The sequence below is a fragment of the Gossypium hirsutum genome, chromosome A08 (genome assembly GCF_007990345.1).
Source record: "Gossypium hirsutum isolate 1008001.06 chromosome A08, Gossypium_hirsutum_v2.1, whole genome shotgun sequence".
Classification (NCBI taxonomy): Eukaryota; Viridiplantae; Streptophyta; class Magnoliopsida; order Malvales; family Malvaceae; genus Gossypium; species Gossypium hirsutum.
The window spans coordinates 6,609,568-6,628,264 of record NC_053431.1 but is presented as its reverse complement, the minus strand read 5'-3'; the positions used below and the strand labels follow the sequence as shown (position 1 = coordinate 6,628,264).

Sequence of the window (18,697 nt, the reverse complement as noted above, 5' to 3'; positions counted from 1 at the left end):
TCTCATCACTTTCTCTCATTTTCTCTTCACTAACATATCAAGAACATAAGACCTTATGTAAGAAAACTCTACTATAACATCATTTCCATGTTTTATCAATAATAACAAACTTAAAAACATATTGAAATCTTGATATACTTACCTTGTTCTATTGATACTAATCTTTAACTTGATTTTCTCTCTCCTCCAGCTTCTATTTCTTGAATCCAACTTGATATTCTAACTCCCCATGGCCTCCTTAACATTTCTCTCTCTTAGTAGCAATGGAAATTCTTTTGATTTCTAGGTGGAAATGGTGAATTTTTGGTGGAAGGACCAATTTGTAAAGAAAAGAAAATTTCTTTCTTTTCCTTCTCTTCTAACGTTGGCTGCATGCATGGAAAGATGATGAAAATTCTTCATCTTTCCTTCCTTTTATACTAAATAATTAATAATAAAATAATAATAAAATATCTCATTAAAATAATATATATCTAATTAAATAATCATAAAATATCATCAACATCATCATTACTTTCTAGATTTCTCTCTCTTCCAATTGACCATTTTGCCCTTTATTATCTTTTAAAATTCCATCCTTGAGTCATCATTTAATTTTGGTAAAATTGCAATTTAGTCCCTCATAGTTCTTCACCTATTCAATTTGGTCCTAATTCATCCATTTTCCTTAGTTTCTAGATCATTCCACTCTTAAAATATTTACACTATTGGTCTTTTAAATTTTTCATATTTACACTTTAACCCCTTAAATTTTGAGTATTTACTCTTGTGCAACAAAACTTTTCTCACTTTTACAATTTAGTCCTTTCTTGAATTAATATATCATAATATACTTCTTAATATTGACATAACTCAAAATTTCCCTTTATGTCACTTTATTTCCTTATTTTACTATATCAAGGATAATATCTTACTGTAAAAATTTTCAGGGTATTACAACAAGTGACAAGTGATTTCCGTATAAGACCATATTTGGGATATGGCATCGGTGTGATATATGCTACTGTATAAGACCATATCTGGGATATGGCATCAGTGAGATATGTGATTCGTGTACGACCATAACTGGGCTATGGCATCGATATGTGATATGTGATTACGTGTAAGACCATAGCTGGGCTATGGCATCGATATATGAATATATGTAAGACCATAGCTGGGCTATGACATCATTATGTGAAGATGTGTAAGACCATAGTTGAACTATGGCATCGAGAAAACGAAGTACTCAATTCCGCAAGACGTTCACTAATTTGACAAGTTTGGTAAGTGTTACATGGAATTATGTGATACAGGAAGTACAAGTTGATAAGAAATGAGTATAGAACTTGGTTGATAAATGAATTCATTTGTGATTATTGAATATACTGTCCATATGTATTGATAATTTAAACGTATTAATGAATAAAGTTTCGAAATGGAATAAATTAAATACGAGACAAATAATTATAAAATTGAACTCGGAATTCATAAAAATGACGGTTATTGATATATGGAGACATGAGACATTGGTATATGAATATGGAAAATGTTTGATAAATGTGTTTATTCATAATTATGGAATTATATACCTCATGTGTACTATTTGCATAAAGATAATATTTCAAATACTTTGGTTATTTAAGCTTAAATATGAAACAGTATGAAATCAAGATAAGTTGTTATAAAAATATATTTAGATTATAGAGATATGGCTGATATATGTTGTATGATTACACAACGTGAAATTGTGTATATATATGAGAAATTTAATGAGAAATGAGCCCATACACGTTTCTTGTTATTTATATGAAGTGTAGACTGACAAGGGTTATGAAGTTATAAACAGAGAGTTACACGGGTTGAAAACACGGGCGTGTGACTCTCCAAAGTGTGAAAATTTTCTAAGTGTTGCAAAAGTTTCATATGTTTACAGTTTGGTCCCGAACCATGTTTTGGGCCCCATAGGCCCATATAAGGGACGTTAAACATATGTATGAAAGTTTTTAATTTAGAAGAAATTTTATGGATGATTTTTACATGATTGATCATATTAAATTCGGTAATGCCTCGTACCCTATTCTAGGCTTGAAATACGGGTAGGGGGTGTTACAAGAAATATTTAATAGGAATAGAAACCTAATATTTTTATATAAAAATGATTTTTTTTAAAATTACTGATAAGTTACTTAAATTTCCTTTATAAGAATTTCGTACGGCTAAATAAATATTTTTACCCTAAAACTAAAATGATATGAATTGATATTTCAAATATGAAATTTAAATAATAATAAAAAATAAAAGATATTAGACTTAGAGGGATTCAATAAAAATAATCATTGCCTTTGATTGTAGTGTGACAAAAAAGGATGGACAACAATTGAAATTTATGTGGCTTTAATTTGATTCTTTTAAATGACTTTTTATATACATTTTGTAACTTACCAAACAAATTGAATATTCAAAATTTGTAACCTCTGAATTTTATTTAACATTAAATAATCTATAAAAATAATTTAAAATAAAAATTTTTTTATGAAAATAATTTGATATCATTAAATTTTAATAATACCAATATTAAACATTTAGGTTGTAAAAAGTAAAATTGATTATAATACGTATATGTTCATGATCACATATCATAGTTCATATCATGCTTGTTTAAGTTATGCTTAATTCAATTCAATTCTCGACATTCAATATCATCGTACAAACTGAGTCATGAGGCAAGTAATAAGCTTACTGCAATAGCTAGCTTGCAATAATCATGTGTATATATTGAACTCAAATCATAAAAGTACAAATGCCCAACGTTGTCTTTAGCTACATTTGATAATTCAATTATAAAAACAATATCAATTTACATCCGATTCACATTGAAACATATAATCAACATATTTTGCATTTTATTCATTTTAGTCCCCATAATCTAAATACTCATATTTTTCGATATCTAACATCATATCAAAATCTAATTTCATATTTTTCATTAGGAACCTTGTATTTTTCATCTATAGCATAATTTTATGATACTTTTCGATTTAGTCCCTTATGTCATAAAATCTTCTAACAAGCTTAATTTCATTTCTAAGTTAATTCTTACCATAATCTAAGTTCACTATCTAACAATCTCTTCAATTTCAAGCTTAATTTCATCAATTATGCTTTAATGACAATTTGCTAAACATCAACTAATTGAAGAAATTAACACATGAGTTAACTAGATCAAACTATCATGATTCAATTTCTATAAAAAAATTGAAGAAAATAGCTTGATTAAAGGCTTGAAGTTTCTTTCTTTACTTTTTAATGGTTGTATGGTTAGAGGAATGAGATGATAGCTTTCTAGATTCTCTTTCCCATTGAATTATATAAATACTTAGTTTAAGTCCTAAACAACCTTAATTAATCAAGTTTAATCCACTCATTTATGACATATATATTAATTGAAATTATGAAAATTTAATGGAAATCATCATCACTTCCACTAACTCTCGGAAAGCAATGGTTTAATAACCATCTCGGTCCTTTGGTTAATTGTTAATTAGGTCCTCAAACATTTTTAATTTAAAATTCAATAGTAGTTAGACTTTTATAATTTAGTCCCTGAGCTTTAATTAATAGTTTTCTCGATTAAATTTCTTAACTAGTCTTTAATATAGTATCATACCAACTCAATAAACCTTCCTATTTTATCCTTACGGACTTGGTTGATGGAAATAGAGTTTTAAAATCGCATTTTTTCGATACCAATAAAAATCGAATTGTTACACTTTCGCTATAAATATCGTGATAAAGTAGTTAATTGTTTATCAAGATAAACAATTAATATAAAAAATGTTACTATTTAAACAAAGTTCAAAATTATTTCCTCTTCACGAGTAAAAGAAAGAACCTTTTAAAAATATCTTTGATAAATATTTGACAATGATTAACATTTAGAGCAACTCAATATGCTAAAAGATGATATATATATAAGATATATAAAACATGATACCCAATCAATTTTTTTTATTGAAAACTAACAATGGATGATTAAATGAATCATAAATTTTTTTTTTAAAAATATGGCAATTAAATTATTAATAATTAAGCAAAGAAATAGATAATGTAAAAAAATATTACTTATTTAATTATTCTAAAACAACAAGAAATATGGAGTAGTTTTAAAACTCGAGGCTAGCATTTAACCTCTTAATGGGCTTACAAAATACGGAGGATTGATTACTGAGCTCGCTCCGATAAATACCTTGAAAAAAAAAAACTCTGTAAAATCAATCTTTAATTGACATTTGAAAATTTATATAACAAATCTTTATAATTTTTAAGGGATAGTCTTTGGTACACCAATAGTGTGTTTTTTATTTATTTATTCTACAAGCAGTCTTAAAAACTTGCCATGTATCATTTTTTAAAAATATATATTTATTTATTAGTATTTAACTTTATTCTTACAGAACACTTGTCAACACCAAACCCGCTTGTGGAATTTAAAAACACCACTGACAGTATACTAAATATTTTCTCAAATTTTAATTGTAAAATAACAAATGATGCTTAAATGAATTCTAATAAAATATCCCCGAAGGAATAAATACATTAAAATACATATAAGTAACTTGGATATAGGGATAAATAATAGCAAGAAAAATTCTCATCATTTAAATATGTATTGAAAAATCTTTATTTATATATATATATATTCTAATTTAAAATATATATTTTAAAATTTCAAAATTCATAAATGTTACATTTAAAAGAAAAAAAAACATCATACTTATCACACACCCAGTTCATCTCAAACAATAGAAACACCTCTCAATCAACGCTCATTTAGCAACCAAGAAAATAAACTCCCCCCATACCTATAATACCATAATTCAATAAATAAGCAAGAGAAACAAAAGATGAAAATATGAGAGTTAAAAATCAACAATAAACTTCCTCTCATGGTATGAATGTGCGCTTGTGCTTCGTCCCACCAATCTTTTCTACTTTTCTTCTTCACTTTGAAGCCATCCAACAAATTAAAATATTCACCATCTCATTATAGACATGAGCAAATTCAACATCTGCAAAATATCGTTAGATTAAGCCGCAAAAATCATATGTTAGTAGTATGTAGAGCTGATCATGGGCTGGGCGGCCCGGCCCTGCCCGAAGGCCCGCCCGAAAAATGAGAGGGTTTGGGTAAAAATATAGGCCCGAAAAATGGGCTTGAGCAAAAAAAGAGGCCCGGGCCTTGGGTAAGAGTTTTTTGGCCCGGCCCCGGCCCAGCCGGCCCGAATTATATATTAATATATATTTTTTATTTTATTTTTAATTATTTTAAATTTTTAATATAACTATTTTTTATTATATTATTAATTTGTGTATTATTTTAAGAATTGTTTTACTATTATTTTTATTTGTTTTAATATTTGTTTTTATGTTTTTAAATATATTTGATTTATTATATTTTTAATTTTTTTATTTAATGAAATAAAAAAAATTAATATGGGCCGGGCTAGGGCTTAGTAATTTTATTTCGGGCCGGGCTTGGGTAAAATTTTAGGCCCATATTTCAGGCTGGGCCGGGCCCAAAAATTTGTATGGACCAGGCCCGAACCCGACCCGGCCCGGCCCATGATCACCTCTAGTAGTATGTGCGTATGTGACAATGATTTGCTCCTGCCAATGATGCGTGAGTTTTACCAAAACATAAAATACATGAAAAATTAAAATCAAAATCAAAATATAATAATTGACACTAAATTAAACATATGCTATACAAAAATCTAAATAAAAATAGAAAAAAATAATTAATAAAGGTGACAATTAAAAACTTGTAACTTATATTAAGATATAGCCCCAAATTAAATCTATGACAATAAAATAACTTATATTAAGATGATTCTAAAATTAATTGTGCTTTAAAATACCGTTTATGTAACCCAAAATTAATTTTAGTTAAAATTAAAATATTTATTATTATAAATCAATTATTTTGTGATTAAAATTTTAAGCTCTAACATTTAAAAACTTTTAAAATGTGAGCCTTTTTTTAAAAATTTTGAGAAAAACAAATAATATTAGGTTATTGTTAGTATGTTAATTTTAATTGTTTGTTTAAGAGAAAATTTTAGTCGAAGTAATAGTTCGATTGATATGGACATTGTTGTCAATATATGTGGATGCGGTTCAAGTGTGCTAAAGTGTATGATCCTTCTATTTATGAATTATAGAGGAGTTATGGGTAGTTTTAAGTATTGTGTCAAAAAGAGTAGATATAATTAGAACTTATAATGAGATTATTCAAAAAAAAACGAAAATTTTAAGCCACAATTTTATTCTTCTCTTTTAGAAACTTGAAATATATAGTATATAAATATTAAATATTTTAATTAAAAATAAATGAAAATTTATTATTTAAATAATATTTTTCGTAATTTTAGATTACTAGAGTGCATTTGATTCTATTGATGCTGTGGTGTGAAATTGTTATATAAGATGTTTGGATTTCAAACATTATCTTAAATCAATAATCTTAATATCATATTTTTCTTTGGCAATATAAGATTCCGAGGTAATATTTGCAAAAATTTTGGATTTAGTCCCTATATTTTTAATTTGATCAATTTTAGACTATACTTTTCTAATTGGTCAATTTCAGTCTTTATATTTTTCAAGTTTTGAAATTTTAGTCTTGACCCAAATAGTAACAGTTAAATCTGTTTGGTTAAATTTAATTATTAGTTATATACTATGCATATAGTTGTAGATTTAATGTATATTCTCTAACTAGATCATTTTAAGTTCATATTTTTTTTTTTAATTTTGATATTTCAATCATTATTGAAATAACAATCTTTAATCCATTAACTGGATTTTTAGTGTGTAATATATGTAAATAACAAGCTGATACGACATTACATATATAATAATATGCTTGTCGAGTTAAATTTTAGAAATAACAGAATTTAATAGTTATCATTTGGCAATACAAAGACTAAAAATATCAAATTAAGGTATAAGGGTTGCATCCATAATTTTCATAAAGTACAGGGATTAAGAGTAGAATTTAACCTAAATTTAAACTTATTATAATATAATATTTTAACTTGTTTATTACTTTATATATTGTTAGTGGAATAAAAAAATTTCACAAACGAATTTAAGAAGATATTGTCGTGGGTTCAACTTTTTTGTTTTTAGAATTTTTTTCATTCCACCAACATTACATAAAATAATTATCCTAATTTAAAACGTTAATAAGAAATAGGTAAAACCATCCCTCATCATATTTATTATTATAATTATTTAATTTTAAAATATTTGAAATATTTTTTAACAGGGGTGAAGTCAGAAAATTATTTTAGGGGCCGAAATTAAATTGTAATTTTTACAATAGTAAAAATACAATTTCACCATTTTAATAGCCTCTATCTTATAATTTTTAAAGAACTAAATTAATTTTTTTTATCATTTTTAAAAAGGTCAAAGTGTAATTTTACCTTTATTAATTTAAAATTTTAAAGGGCTTAAATCAAAAATTTTCCAATTTAAAAGGGTGGGGCCTTGTCAGCATAATAAAAAGAATGATATGTAGTAATAAAATAAGAAATAATATTGGGTATATTATCAGTACAATTTTTAGACTTCACAAGCAAATTCGGGAGTTGATAAATATTTTATAAAAGTATAGTAAAATATTAAAATAATTAATTTAAAAAAAGACATGCGACAGTTTTCTAAAATTATTTGTGGGATAAAAAAATATACTACTAATGTACTAAATATTAATCCATAAAATAAAATCAAAATTAGTGTGTTCAGATAATATTTGTAAGGAAAATTAATATATTAATCATAGTAATACTATGTTAAATTTAAGGTCTATGTTTTTTAGTCCAATGAAATTCTTTTATCAACTTCCAATTCAATATCTTCTTATTAATAATAAAAGAACTAAATTCTTATTAAAAAACATTCTATAATAAAGCTTTTAATTTTACATTCTGATAATTTTATTGTTAAAAATAATCTTACATTATATTACGAAGTGTAATTAACTCAAATTATTTGATTCAACTTGGACTGAGTCTTTAAATTGGGGTTAGTTTTGACCTGGTTAAGTTTGCTACCTAAGGTATATGCTTCTTTATCTATCACAATAAAAGAATGGAAAAGCAAGTGGCAAATAATCAATAACAATAGCTGTTTTGAAACTAGAGTTGGTAAATTGTAAATTTTTGTCTAAGCATCAATTTTCTTAACCGATGACCGAACTGATGCCGAAATTATCCCAGCTGAGGAACGTAACACCAAAAAGGTCAGGTTTAAAGTGGTGAGTGAAGATTCAATGGACGTAACACGATTCCAATGAGAGAAGTTTCTTGGAAAGAGAAGCTTTTGGGAAGGAATGGATCTGAATCTGGTGATGGTTCTTTCGATGGAGACCTTGTAATTGAAGATGGTGACATTCTTCGGTCCTCTATTAATGGAATCCCCGCCATAGTCTTCTCGGAGTGTTTACGGAATATTTTGGTTAGGGATATGTAGACTACTGTTGTTGTCAAGTTGTTGGGACGGAACATAGGCTACGGGGTACTTCATAATTGTATTTGTAGCCTTTGGAAACCCTCTCAATCGTTTAGACTAATGGACATCGAGAACGGATATTTCCTTGTCCGTTTCCAAAGCAGAGTCGAGCTTTGACTCAAGGCCCCTAGATAATGTTTGGACACTATTTACCCGTTCAGCCATGGACGATCCAGTTTGATCCGCTGAAACCCTTTCCTAGCATGATTATGGCCTGGATCCGATTCCTAGGATTGTCGGGCTTCCTATATAAGAAAAGGATTTTAGAGGAGATAGGAAGCTTGGTCGGAAAAGTGATGAAATTAGACCTCAAGACGGATAGTGGAGCAAGAGGCCAATTTGCTAGGATGGCGATGTCGGTAGATCTGGAAAAGCCACTTACCTCACAAGTCTCGATCAACAGCCGGATCCAAAGAGTGGAATTTGAAGCTCTTCCCACGGTATGCTTTTATTGTGGCAATATGGCCATACTAAAAATTCTTGTTCTTCTTTTTTGGTAGATCGGAGCATACAAGGGGAGAAGGAAGACTTATCTGTGACGATGGACAAAGGTACAGATCCGGCGCTGGCGGACGACACCTTTGGTCTGTGGATGGTAGTCCAGTGAAAATCAAGGCGTAATCAAGCCAAAAAGCCAAATCAACAAGCAAAAATTGTGGAATAAAATCGGGATGGATTAAGATTTACGGTTCTAATTACTGGATATAAACAATCGACAGATTTGGGGACTGGAAACTCGGGGTTGGAATTTTTGGAGTTAAAATTTCAGGATTGAAGGAGGTCTCTTTTAAACAAGGTGATTTTCTTAGGAATTTAAAGAAGGTTAGGTCTAGGAGAAATTTTGGGCTACGGGCTGAGGTGAATAAGGAAAACGGAATTCTGGACCATAGTAGGTTTATTGGGCTAGAAGATAAGTCAAGTGGGCTGGTCCACTTGGACGTTGAACAAGACATGGCTGGTCAAGTCCTGCCGCATGGGAATTTAATTATTGGGAATAATATTGGCCTTAATTTGGACGTAGAGGTGATCATGGGCCGGGGCGGGCCAGGCTCAACTAAAAATTTAAGCCCATTCATTGGGCTCGGCCGAGCCGGGCCTAAAAAATAGGCTTAAATTTTTTTCCAAGCCCGACCCAAATAAAAATACTAAAACTCGGGCCAGACCCAGCCCGTCCGTATTTATTTTTATATTATTTTATATAATTTTTAAATATATATAATACATCAAAAATACTAAAAAATCAAAATAAATATTTTCCAATAAATTGAAAATAAATTTTAAAAAATATGTAGACTTAAATAACACTAAGATAGATGCAACTTAACAAGCAAATACCTCTAAAATAATAATAAAATTAACAAATGTCTTTAAAATAATAACAAAATTAATAATAAAATAAGTTTTATACAATATCTAAATAATAACAACAAAATAGGAGAACTAATAGTAATATGGTAGCAAAATAGGGAGAAAACAACAAGAAAATAGCATTCAAAAACAAAAAAAAAGTAGAATTTTTTTGTCATTTAGTGAATTTGGGCCGGGCTGGGTCCGGGCCAAAAATACCCCGGCTCATTTTTTAGACGGGCCTCATTTTTTTATCCAAATCTATTTTTTGGACCTATATTTTTGCCCAAATCCTCCCACATTTCGGGCAGGCCATTAGGCCTGGCTGGATAGCCCGACCCATGAACAGGTTGGACGGGTATCAATCTATTTCAGCAGACAATTAGATTTTAAATATTTCAGGGAACTTGGATCACTTTCAGTCGGGCCCCACAGCTGAATTACAAAACAAAAATTCTTCCCTACATTTTAACCCCACTTTTGAAGGTCTTATTGAATCAAATGTGGTTTTAAACTCTAACTTGTTGGACCCCAAACGTCATTCGGCCGTGATTTTTAAAGAAAATTCAGACCACAATATTATAGTATCAGGGTCGGTGAATAGACCAGGGGACTATTATTTTGAACGCTCCTCCAAAAGGAAACGAACTTGACAATAAAAAAAAGTAATAGGCGCAGTGGAAGAACGCTTAATAAAACAATTCATGGAAGAGGGGGACGCTTTAAAATTGCTGGAAATTCACGTGTCCCACTCCCTAAAGCTATGAATTCCATGGCAAAGCTTTTTGGTGAACAAGTAGAGATATTTTCTGATAAGGTCATCACTAACGATGAAGGAGATAAAGCTTCCATTGCCCTTTGAAAGTTTAGTCCTCGTACTTTTAATTTTTTATTTATGAATTTTATTATTTTTTCTTAGAATTGTCAGGGTTGTGCTAGTTCGAAGTTTATTCGGGTTTTTCATGAATACAATTGTGAACATAAACCTGATTTGATCAGTCTTATCGAAACAAGGGTCAGTGGGGGAAAAGCTAATTCAATTATTGCGAAGCTTGGGTTTCATTACTCACATCGTGTTGAGGCAGTGGGCTTTTCAGGTGGTATTTGGATTGGCTGGAAATAATCCATTTGTGTGGAGGTTCTTAAAAACCATTCACAATTTGTGTTAGTCAGAGTTATTGGTACCTCTTTCAGACAGTCTTTTTTGGTCACTTTTGTGTACGCCAGTCCGAATCATAGTAAACGAAGACTTTTATGGGAGACTTTACAAAGAACTATGGCGATTGGTGACTTTAACGCTATTCTTTCTCCTACTGAAAAGAGAGGGGGTCGAACTCTAGGGAAAAGATGCCCCTTCTTTAGTAAACTTATGGACTTTGCCTTGTTGCAAGACTTAGGCTTTAAAGGTCCGCAATTCACTTGGTAGAGAGGAGGGATTATGAAGCGTCTGGATAGGGCTATCTGTAACAATGCTTGGTGTACTCTTTTTCTTAATTCTCTGGTGACCCACTTGCCATGACTTAAATCGGACTATAGGCCACTTAAGTTGTCTTTGATGCCAGGTCTTCATTCCTCACAAAGGCGTCCGTTTAGATTTTTAACAGGTTGGGTTGAACACCCTGTGTTCTCAAATTTTGTTAAAAAGAATTGGAAGGGTTCACTCTGAGTTTACTGATCAAGTCAAAAGATGGAATAAAGATGTGTATGGTCACATTCCTACCCGAAAGAGGTTTTTGACAAAGAAACTTTACAACATTGAAATCGAGCGCAGCAGAAGAAACTCGACTTTTCTTAGCCAAGTTAAGATGGAGCTCAGAGAAGATTTGGAAAATGTATTGTATTATGAATATATTCTCTGGAGACAGAAAGCTCGATGCGACTGGTTAGCCTTGGGGAATCGCAACACCAAATTTTTCATACCCGAACTCTGAGAAGATGGAAGCAGAATCAAATCACCGCTTTAAAAAATGATTTGGGGGAATGGATCATGGACGAGGAGCAGCTAAAAACTGAAGCGATCAATTTCTTTAAAGCTTTATATGGAGAACATCCCGGACCGATGAGAGGTTTACCCATGAACGCTTTTTCGCCTCTCAATAATGAAGATTTTAACTTCCTTAATATGCCAGTTTCTGAGGAGGAAATCAAAATTGCTTTGTTTGACATGTCACCTTTGAAGGCTCCAAGAAGTGACGGTTTTCACACCATTTTCTACCAAAGTCAGTAGGACCACGTCGGCGCCTTCATTTGTAGTTGGGTTAAAGGTATTTTTGCTGGTAATAGTATTGATTTAGAATTAAATAATTTGCTTATTGTTCTTATTCCTAAAACCCAAAATTCGGAAGGCTTTGCCCAGTTTCGGCCAAACAGTTTGTGTTCTGTTCTTTATAAACTGGTTATGAAGATTATTGCTAACTGTTTCAAAGTGGTTTTCCCCAAGCTTATTTGACCAGAGCAAACTGGTTTCTTCGCAAGACGAAATATCATAGATAATATTGTCATTGCTCAAGAGGTTATCCACTCTATGAGGAGCTCACAAAAAAAATAGGAGGTGGATGACCATCAAAATAGACCTGGAAAAAGCTTATGATCGAGTGCGTTGGGATTTCATTCACTCGTATCTCCAAGCTACAGGTATTTCTAATTTTGTACGTGATGTTATTATGTTTGCAATTTCCAGTTCTATTATGCAGGTGTTTTGGAACGAGGTTCTAACTCCGAAATTTCAACCAGTCAGAAGTGTTTGACAAGGTTCTCCTTTATCACCGTATTTATTCATTTTTGTGTATGGAATGGTTGAGTCACAGTATTCATGCTACCATTGGTGTTGGCAATTGGTCCCCCATTCGCCTGGTTCGCAATGGTCCACCACTTTCTTATTTTTTCTTCGCGGATGATTTGATTCTCTTTGGTCATACTGAGGAACATCAGGCTCAGATCATCAAAAATATTCTTGATGATTTTTATAGCTACTCGGCTTATAGGATTAATAAGAGGAAGACAAATATTTTTTCTCCAAAGGCATCAATGACAATTTAAGGAGATGTATCAACAGTTTTTTTGGTTTCTATGAAGTGAACAATTTGGGGTTTTACTTAGGTGTTCCCTTTTTCCACGAGAGGGTTACAAATAATACTCTACACTTTATGGTTGATAAGGTGCGCAACAAGCTGTCTAGCTGGGACGCCAGGCAACTTTCCTTGGCAGGTAGGGTGACTTTAGCTCAATTGTCCTTCTGTCGATCCCAAGTTACTTTATGCAGACAATGATGGTTCTTAAAGGGCTGTGTGATGAGATCGAACGTATAGTGCGAAAATTCATTTTGGGGATCCACTAACGGCAATGCTAAAATAGCTTTGGTGAGTTGGGATTCAGTGTGTCAACCGAAAGCTCATGGAGACCTTGGTCTGAGACACTTGGAAGATCATAACACTTCTTGCATGATGAAAATGGGTTTTAACATTGTCTCTAATATCAATACTTTATGGGTTCGGGTCCTTAAGACTAAGTACGACATTCCCAATAGATTACCCGAAAATGTATCGAGGGGGCGTTGTTCCTTCCTTTGGAAATCCATTGCTAAGGTATGGCCCCTTATCTATGAAAACCTTTCTTAGCCCGTTGGAGATGGTAAGAATATCCAATGTTGGCGAGATCCTTGGATCCCAAATTGTGGCCTCTTATTATCTTAAATTCCATGCTCTTCTAACCTTAATATAGATTGTATGCTTAGTAACATGATTGTAGATGATGGATCGTGGAATTTAGATCTTTTCCGCTTGTGGATTCCAGAAGAGATCGTTCGTAAAATTGTTAGAATTCTACCTCCGCACCCTTCCTTGGGACCTGACAAAATAGTGTGGGAGGCTACCTTGACTGGATTATTTTCTATTAAAAGTGTCTATGAGAAGATCCGAACTGGTTCATTGAATTTTAAAGAACGCATTTAGGAGTTGCCTTGGAGTTTTAGAGGTTCACAACGAATCTGGAATTTCTTATGGCTCGCTCTCAAGCATCGCCTTCTAACGATTGTCGAAAGGACAATGAGAGGCATTAAGAATAGCAGTGCTTGTGGATTTTGTAGACATGAATGTGAGGATGTACTTCGAGACTATTTTGCAGCTAGAATCATCTGGGACAATATTATCCCAAAAGAAAGACGATCCAGGTTTTATATTGGTTCTCTCCAAAATTGAATGATGGTTAATCTCACAAATCATTTCTCTTTTTCTTTAGATGGAGTGGATTGGCCGTGTCTTTTTGGGATTATTACTTGGCGCATCTGGAAGGACCGCAACTTTGTATTTTTCAATACTTTTCTTGGAGTTATGAAGGAATCCTTAAAGTTTCCTGCAGTTGGGCTAAGCAATATTTATTAGCTTCAAAGCTAGCTCAACACAAAGAGCATGGTTACTCACACATTTCACATGCTGACAGCAATTGGGTAAGCTTGAAATCAAATGGTTCGGTTAGACTTGATGAAGGCTTTACAGCTGCTAGGGGTTTTGTGTGTGATCACCATGGTGGGTGGATTATAGATTATTGCAGATATTTGGGTAATTGTACGGTGGTCGAGGCTGAGCTTGGAGGGATATTAGATGGCTTAAATCTTCTTTTGGATAGAAGTTTCGAAAAGGTCATTATCCAAACTGATAGTCTTGAAGCTGTTAATGCTATTCAAGAAGGTTCCTCAGGGATTTCTAATTGTACTCTCGTCAGAAAAGTACATTTCACTCTCACAACTCTCTAAAACAGTGGAAGATCCAGCATATTTCTCGCAGCGAAAATCTAGTCGCCAATAGTTTGGCCAAGTCAGTTCGTTCCAGAAATCTTGGCTTAAGATTGATTGAGGATCCTCCTATGAGGATTTAGTTTTTGTCTTTTGTAATTCTTTCTTTTCACCAAAAAAAAAGTGCTTAAAAAGTTTTTATATTATCGTGATTCAATTAAATTAATCTCTTTATTATTAAATGAATTAATTTAGTCTCTATTCTATTAAAAAAAATTAAATAAATTTATATTGTATAAAAAATATATTAAAAATTATATTTTTCAATTGTAATTTAATTCCAAATAGAAGATTTCATTTACAGAACTATAAAAATTTTAGAAATATTAACTTTGCTAAATAGTAAATTATATTTTTTAAACAATAAATATTAACTCTATTCTAATTTAATCTTATTTGATTCTTTCTAATAGAACAACTAAATCGATTCATTTAACAATAGAAGGACTAATTTAATTTAAGTCCCTACAATAGAGACACCTCTAAGGTATATTCACCCACTTTTAACTTTAAGCTAAAATTCAAAATAATATTCGAATCCGTGCTCGAACGAGTCAAACCACCAATTCGCTAAAATGAACTCATCTAATATGTTCCATCAGATCAATTCTCCATCCAAACAATCAGTAATCCAATTAATGATTTTGAGCAGTATAGCTATACTCATTCATAATTTTATAGATCTTTTTTAAATTTTTTGTTCAAAGCGTAATCATGGATATCAGGAGGAAAAATCCAAAGTTATCACCCAACTTGGGAATGGGATTCATTTTTTTCCTTCAGACAAACCCAATTCTGCGTTTTCATTATAATATTAAAATACATTTTCATATTAAACTTTTAAATAATAATTTAAGCTAGCCTGAATTTCAAATAAAATAAAATAAAAATTGATTGTCCAACTCATGCTGGATTCTTGGACAGGTTTACTTATCACTTATACTGCAATCAAATAAGAAAATTTCCAATACTTAATATTGGCCATTTTAGTTTAAGACTTGAAGTTAATCCATTCATAGGCAATCAGGGAGGTAAGAAACCATTTCAAAGAAAAAATCAATATATACATAAACATGATTAGGGTTTTCGCAACCTTTAACAGTAACTTTAATTACAGTGCAAATCATAACCCGCCCATCCCCACTTGCCCTTGCCTAAATCCGAAATGACCCAAAAATGAAAAAGCCTCTCATCCATATAATGCAGACATCAACACAAAAAAAACCACTGCCTAACAATGATGGAGATTTTAAAGCCACATCTCATGCTATTCCAAAACATTGGCCAAGGCAAGTATTTTAGCTCATGGTCTAAAAAGAAGAAAACTAACCAAGAGCTTCGGGTCGCTGATTATGCTTTAGTAGCCACCACCACCACCCCTTGAGCGGCCACCACCCATTCTTCCACGGCCACGGTTATAGCCTCTGCCCCCTCCACGTCTGCCTCTTTCATTGCCACTACCTGTTGGAATAAAAAGAGTGAAATAACTTTGGTTAAATGTTTAGTGAATTTGAGATTGTTTGTTATTTGAATTCTTTTCCAACTAATTTGAGTTATATTTTTGGGAATTCGATAACTAAAAATAATTAGCAAAACCTGCTGATTCAAATTAAAAGGTATCCAACACGGATATGTTCAATTTTTCAAAGTTTTTCCATGTATTTGAAGGGTCATTGGAAAGTCATATCTCCGCAAACATGTTCAAATATGTATTAGACACGAGTACTTCAATCAAAATCAAAAGTTGGAGTAGAATCAATGAAGCATACTTACCACGATAGCCCCAACCTCTTCCTCGCCCACCACCTCTGCCCCAGTTGGAGTATCCACCATTATCTATAAAAAAGATATTAGTGAATTATAAGGTATGTTTAATAAAAAGCCTTTTCTACCACATTAAATTAAAAGTTCGACAAAAATATCAATAATCACCGGAATACCATTCAAAGCATCAGAACCTATTTACTATACCTGGATAATTTCCATATCCACCCCTACCCCAACTCCGCCCTCTCCCTCTACCACGACCCCTTCCTCGGCCATATGAATCTAAAAATATGTTGAGATTTAAAAGAAAAATGTTCATAAAAAAACAGCTCCGTAACAACTTTTTTCTGAACATTACCTTCATTAACAGAATTATACGGGATCTGGGCTTGTTTCTGTGGTTGCTGCTGATGATAATGATATTGCGGCTTAGATTCTTCAACAAAATGTGGAGCTTGATACCTGAAGTCACATATATCAAGTCATACAGTTCTCTCAATTAAGCAAACAATATAATAAAAATTTTATTTAATTACCCATGTCTAATACTCGTATCCACCACATACTCCAAAATGAGTACGGCGGTATGACCCTCTATAAATCTTCCAAATATGAAAAAGAAACTTTTAAGAAAATTGAACAAATACATATCCGATGTTCACACTCGATTTCAAGTAATATTAGTTTTTACACATTATGGGGTTCTAAACATTTAAGAAGTAGGTTCCAAAAGAAAACATTTAAGTACCGGCATTTAGCACATAACTAATCCCGGCTAAGCATTATATTAAAAAAGAAAAAATGTTTCCACAGTTTCATTTCCCTGATACTGTAATAACCGGCTACCCAATCAACAAATTAGCTTACCCGGCAGAGTTTTTATTTAGCTCTCCGGTTGACAAGGTGATAGAAAGCATCGAGACATGGCGAGTCATCTCTACACTGCACAAGACAATAAACTAAATGCTCGGAGTAATAAGAAGCAAACCAAAACGTCGTAAATGGGAATAGAGAAATATGGAGACTTACGGAACAAGTCCGTCTTCAATAGGGTTCCACACGTCAGTTATGCTCAGCGAACTAATGGCGGTATCTTGATGCAGTTGGGGAACCCTTTTCTGTTTTACAGCACAAATAGATCTAATAAGGAAAAGTCGGAAAAATACGATGCAGAGATGATAAAGAAAAGGACATCAACCTTTATAATCTCGGCAATGGCTACCGTCTTACTGATTGCTTGTCCCATTGCTTTTAAGACAATCTCCTTCGCTTGTTTTTCCTAATAAACTATACCAGCTCATTAATAGTTTAAACTAATAGAAGATATAAATCATCTCAACATTAACAGAAAGTGATTACAGTAAAAGATTAAGAAAAATCCCAAATGTTAGATAATAGAAAAGAACATGGATAAAAATTACGTCAAATAACCTTATTTTACAATCTGATAAAACCCACTGACTACTAGAGAAAATGCAAACAAAGAATCCTAGAAATCAAATAGAGCCAAATTTGCATTACTTTTTTTCCTAAAAATCAAACCCATAGGATACCATATAAAAATTAAAATGCCCAAACTCAGTACATGCACACACAAAAAATCGAAATCCCTAAATGAAAAACATATTAAAGGGAAAGAAGAAGAAGAAGAAGAAGAAGAAGCAAAACCCCAATAACAAAAGAGACAAATAAATACAATGTTGAACGTCAAAAAGCAAAAAAGAGAACCCCAGAAGCACGAAATGAGCAATGAACAAAGAAATGAGACCAAAAAAAAAAGTCGAAAAGGGAAAGGAGGGAAACCTGAAGAAGAGCAATGGCATAGTTGATGTAGTTTCGAATAGCGCCTTGAGAAGTGATTCGGATCTCATTGTCGTTAATGGGTGATTCGGACTTTGGCTTCTCTACTTTCTGGTATCTATCCATTGGAGGAGTGGAAGTAAAACAAAGAAAAAAAAACCTGATTAAATCACAGCACCAGCACAGAGCCTAACACCAAAATGAAAAGGCCCTTTCTGGGATTTACGCCTTTGCCGATATTGATGTCGGGTTTGATCCGATGGGTCTTTGGGTCAACCCGAGTTGGGTCGCAGCTCGAAAATGTTGTATCCATATTGTTTTTTTTTTTTGGAATTAAAAAAAAAGTTATTTTTGTTATTTAAAAATAAGTTAACATAGCAGATTATATATAAATATAAAACATATTAAACATGGATTAGAGGTGATTATGGTCGG

The 18,697-nt window shown here is 32.0% G+C and overlaps 1 protein-coding gene and 2 long non-coding RNA genes across 4 annotated transcripts; 1 reads left to right on the top strand and 2 right to left on the bottom strand.

Annotated features, from left to right (window-relative positions):
- Positions 1 to 8,159: 8,159 nt before the first annotated feature.
- On the bottom strand, positions 8,160 to 9,502 carry LOC107961282 (uncharacterized). The gene is made up of 2 exons (XR_001701250.2): positions 8,942 to 9,502; positions 8,160 to 8,804 (listed from the first exon to the last, which is right to left on the bottom strand). It is a non-coding gene; the product is annotated as an uncharacterized lncRNA (long non-coding RNA).
- A 1,002-nt stretch (positions 9,503 to 10,504) lies between these two features.
- Positions 10,505 to 14,838, top strand: LOC121204925 (uncharacterized). The gene is made up of 2 exons (XR_005900064.1): positions 10,505 to 11,972; positions 12,086 to 14,838. It is a non-coding gene; the product is annotated as an uncharacterized lncRNA (long non-coding RNA).
- Positions 14,839 to 15,737: 899 nt separating this feature from the next.
- Positions 15,738 to 18,473, bottom strand: LOC107961265 (ribonuclease P protein subunit p25-like protein). 2 transcript variants are annotated; one of them, XM_016897444.2, is made up of 8 exons: positions 18,266 to 18,473; positions 17,661 to 17,741; positions 17,492 to 17,580; positions 17,330 to 17,404; positions 16,821 to 16,924; positions 16,667 to 16,744; positions 16,469 to 16,531; positions 15,738 to 16,156 (listed from the first exon to the last, which is right to left on the bottom strand). In XM_016897444.2, the coding sequence occupies exons 1-8, from the start codon at positions 18,386 to 18,388 to the stop codon at positions 16,053 to 16,055; spliced, it is 717 nt and encodes a 238-aa protein (XP_016752933.1). In that variant the 5' UTR covers positions 18,389 to 18,473; the 3' UTR covers positions 15,738 to 16,052. The 2 variants fall into 2 exon arrangements, with proteins under 2 accessions (XP_016752933.1, XP_016752940.1); XM_016897451.2 differs by lacking the exon at positions 16,667 to 16,744 and having other exon boundaries at positions 18,266 to 18,471.
- Positions 18,474 to 18,697: the final 224 nt, after the last annotated feature.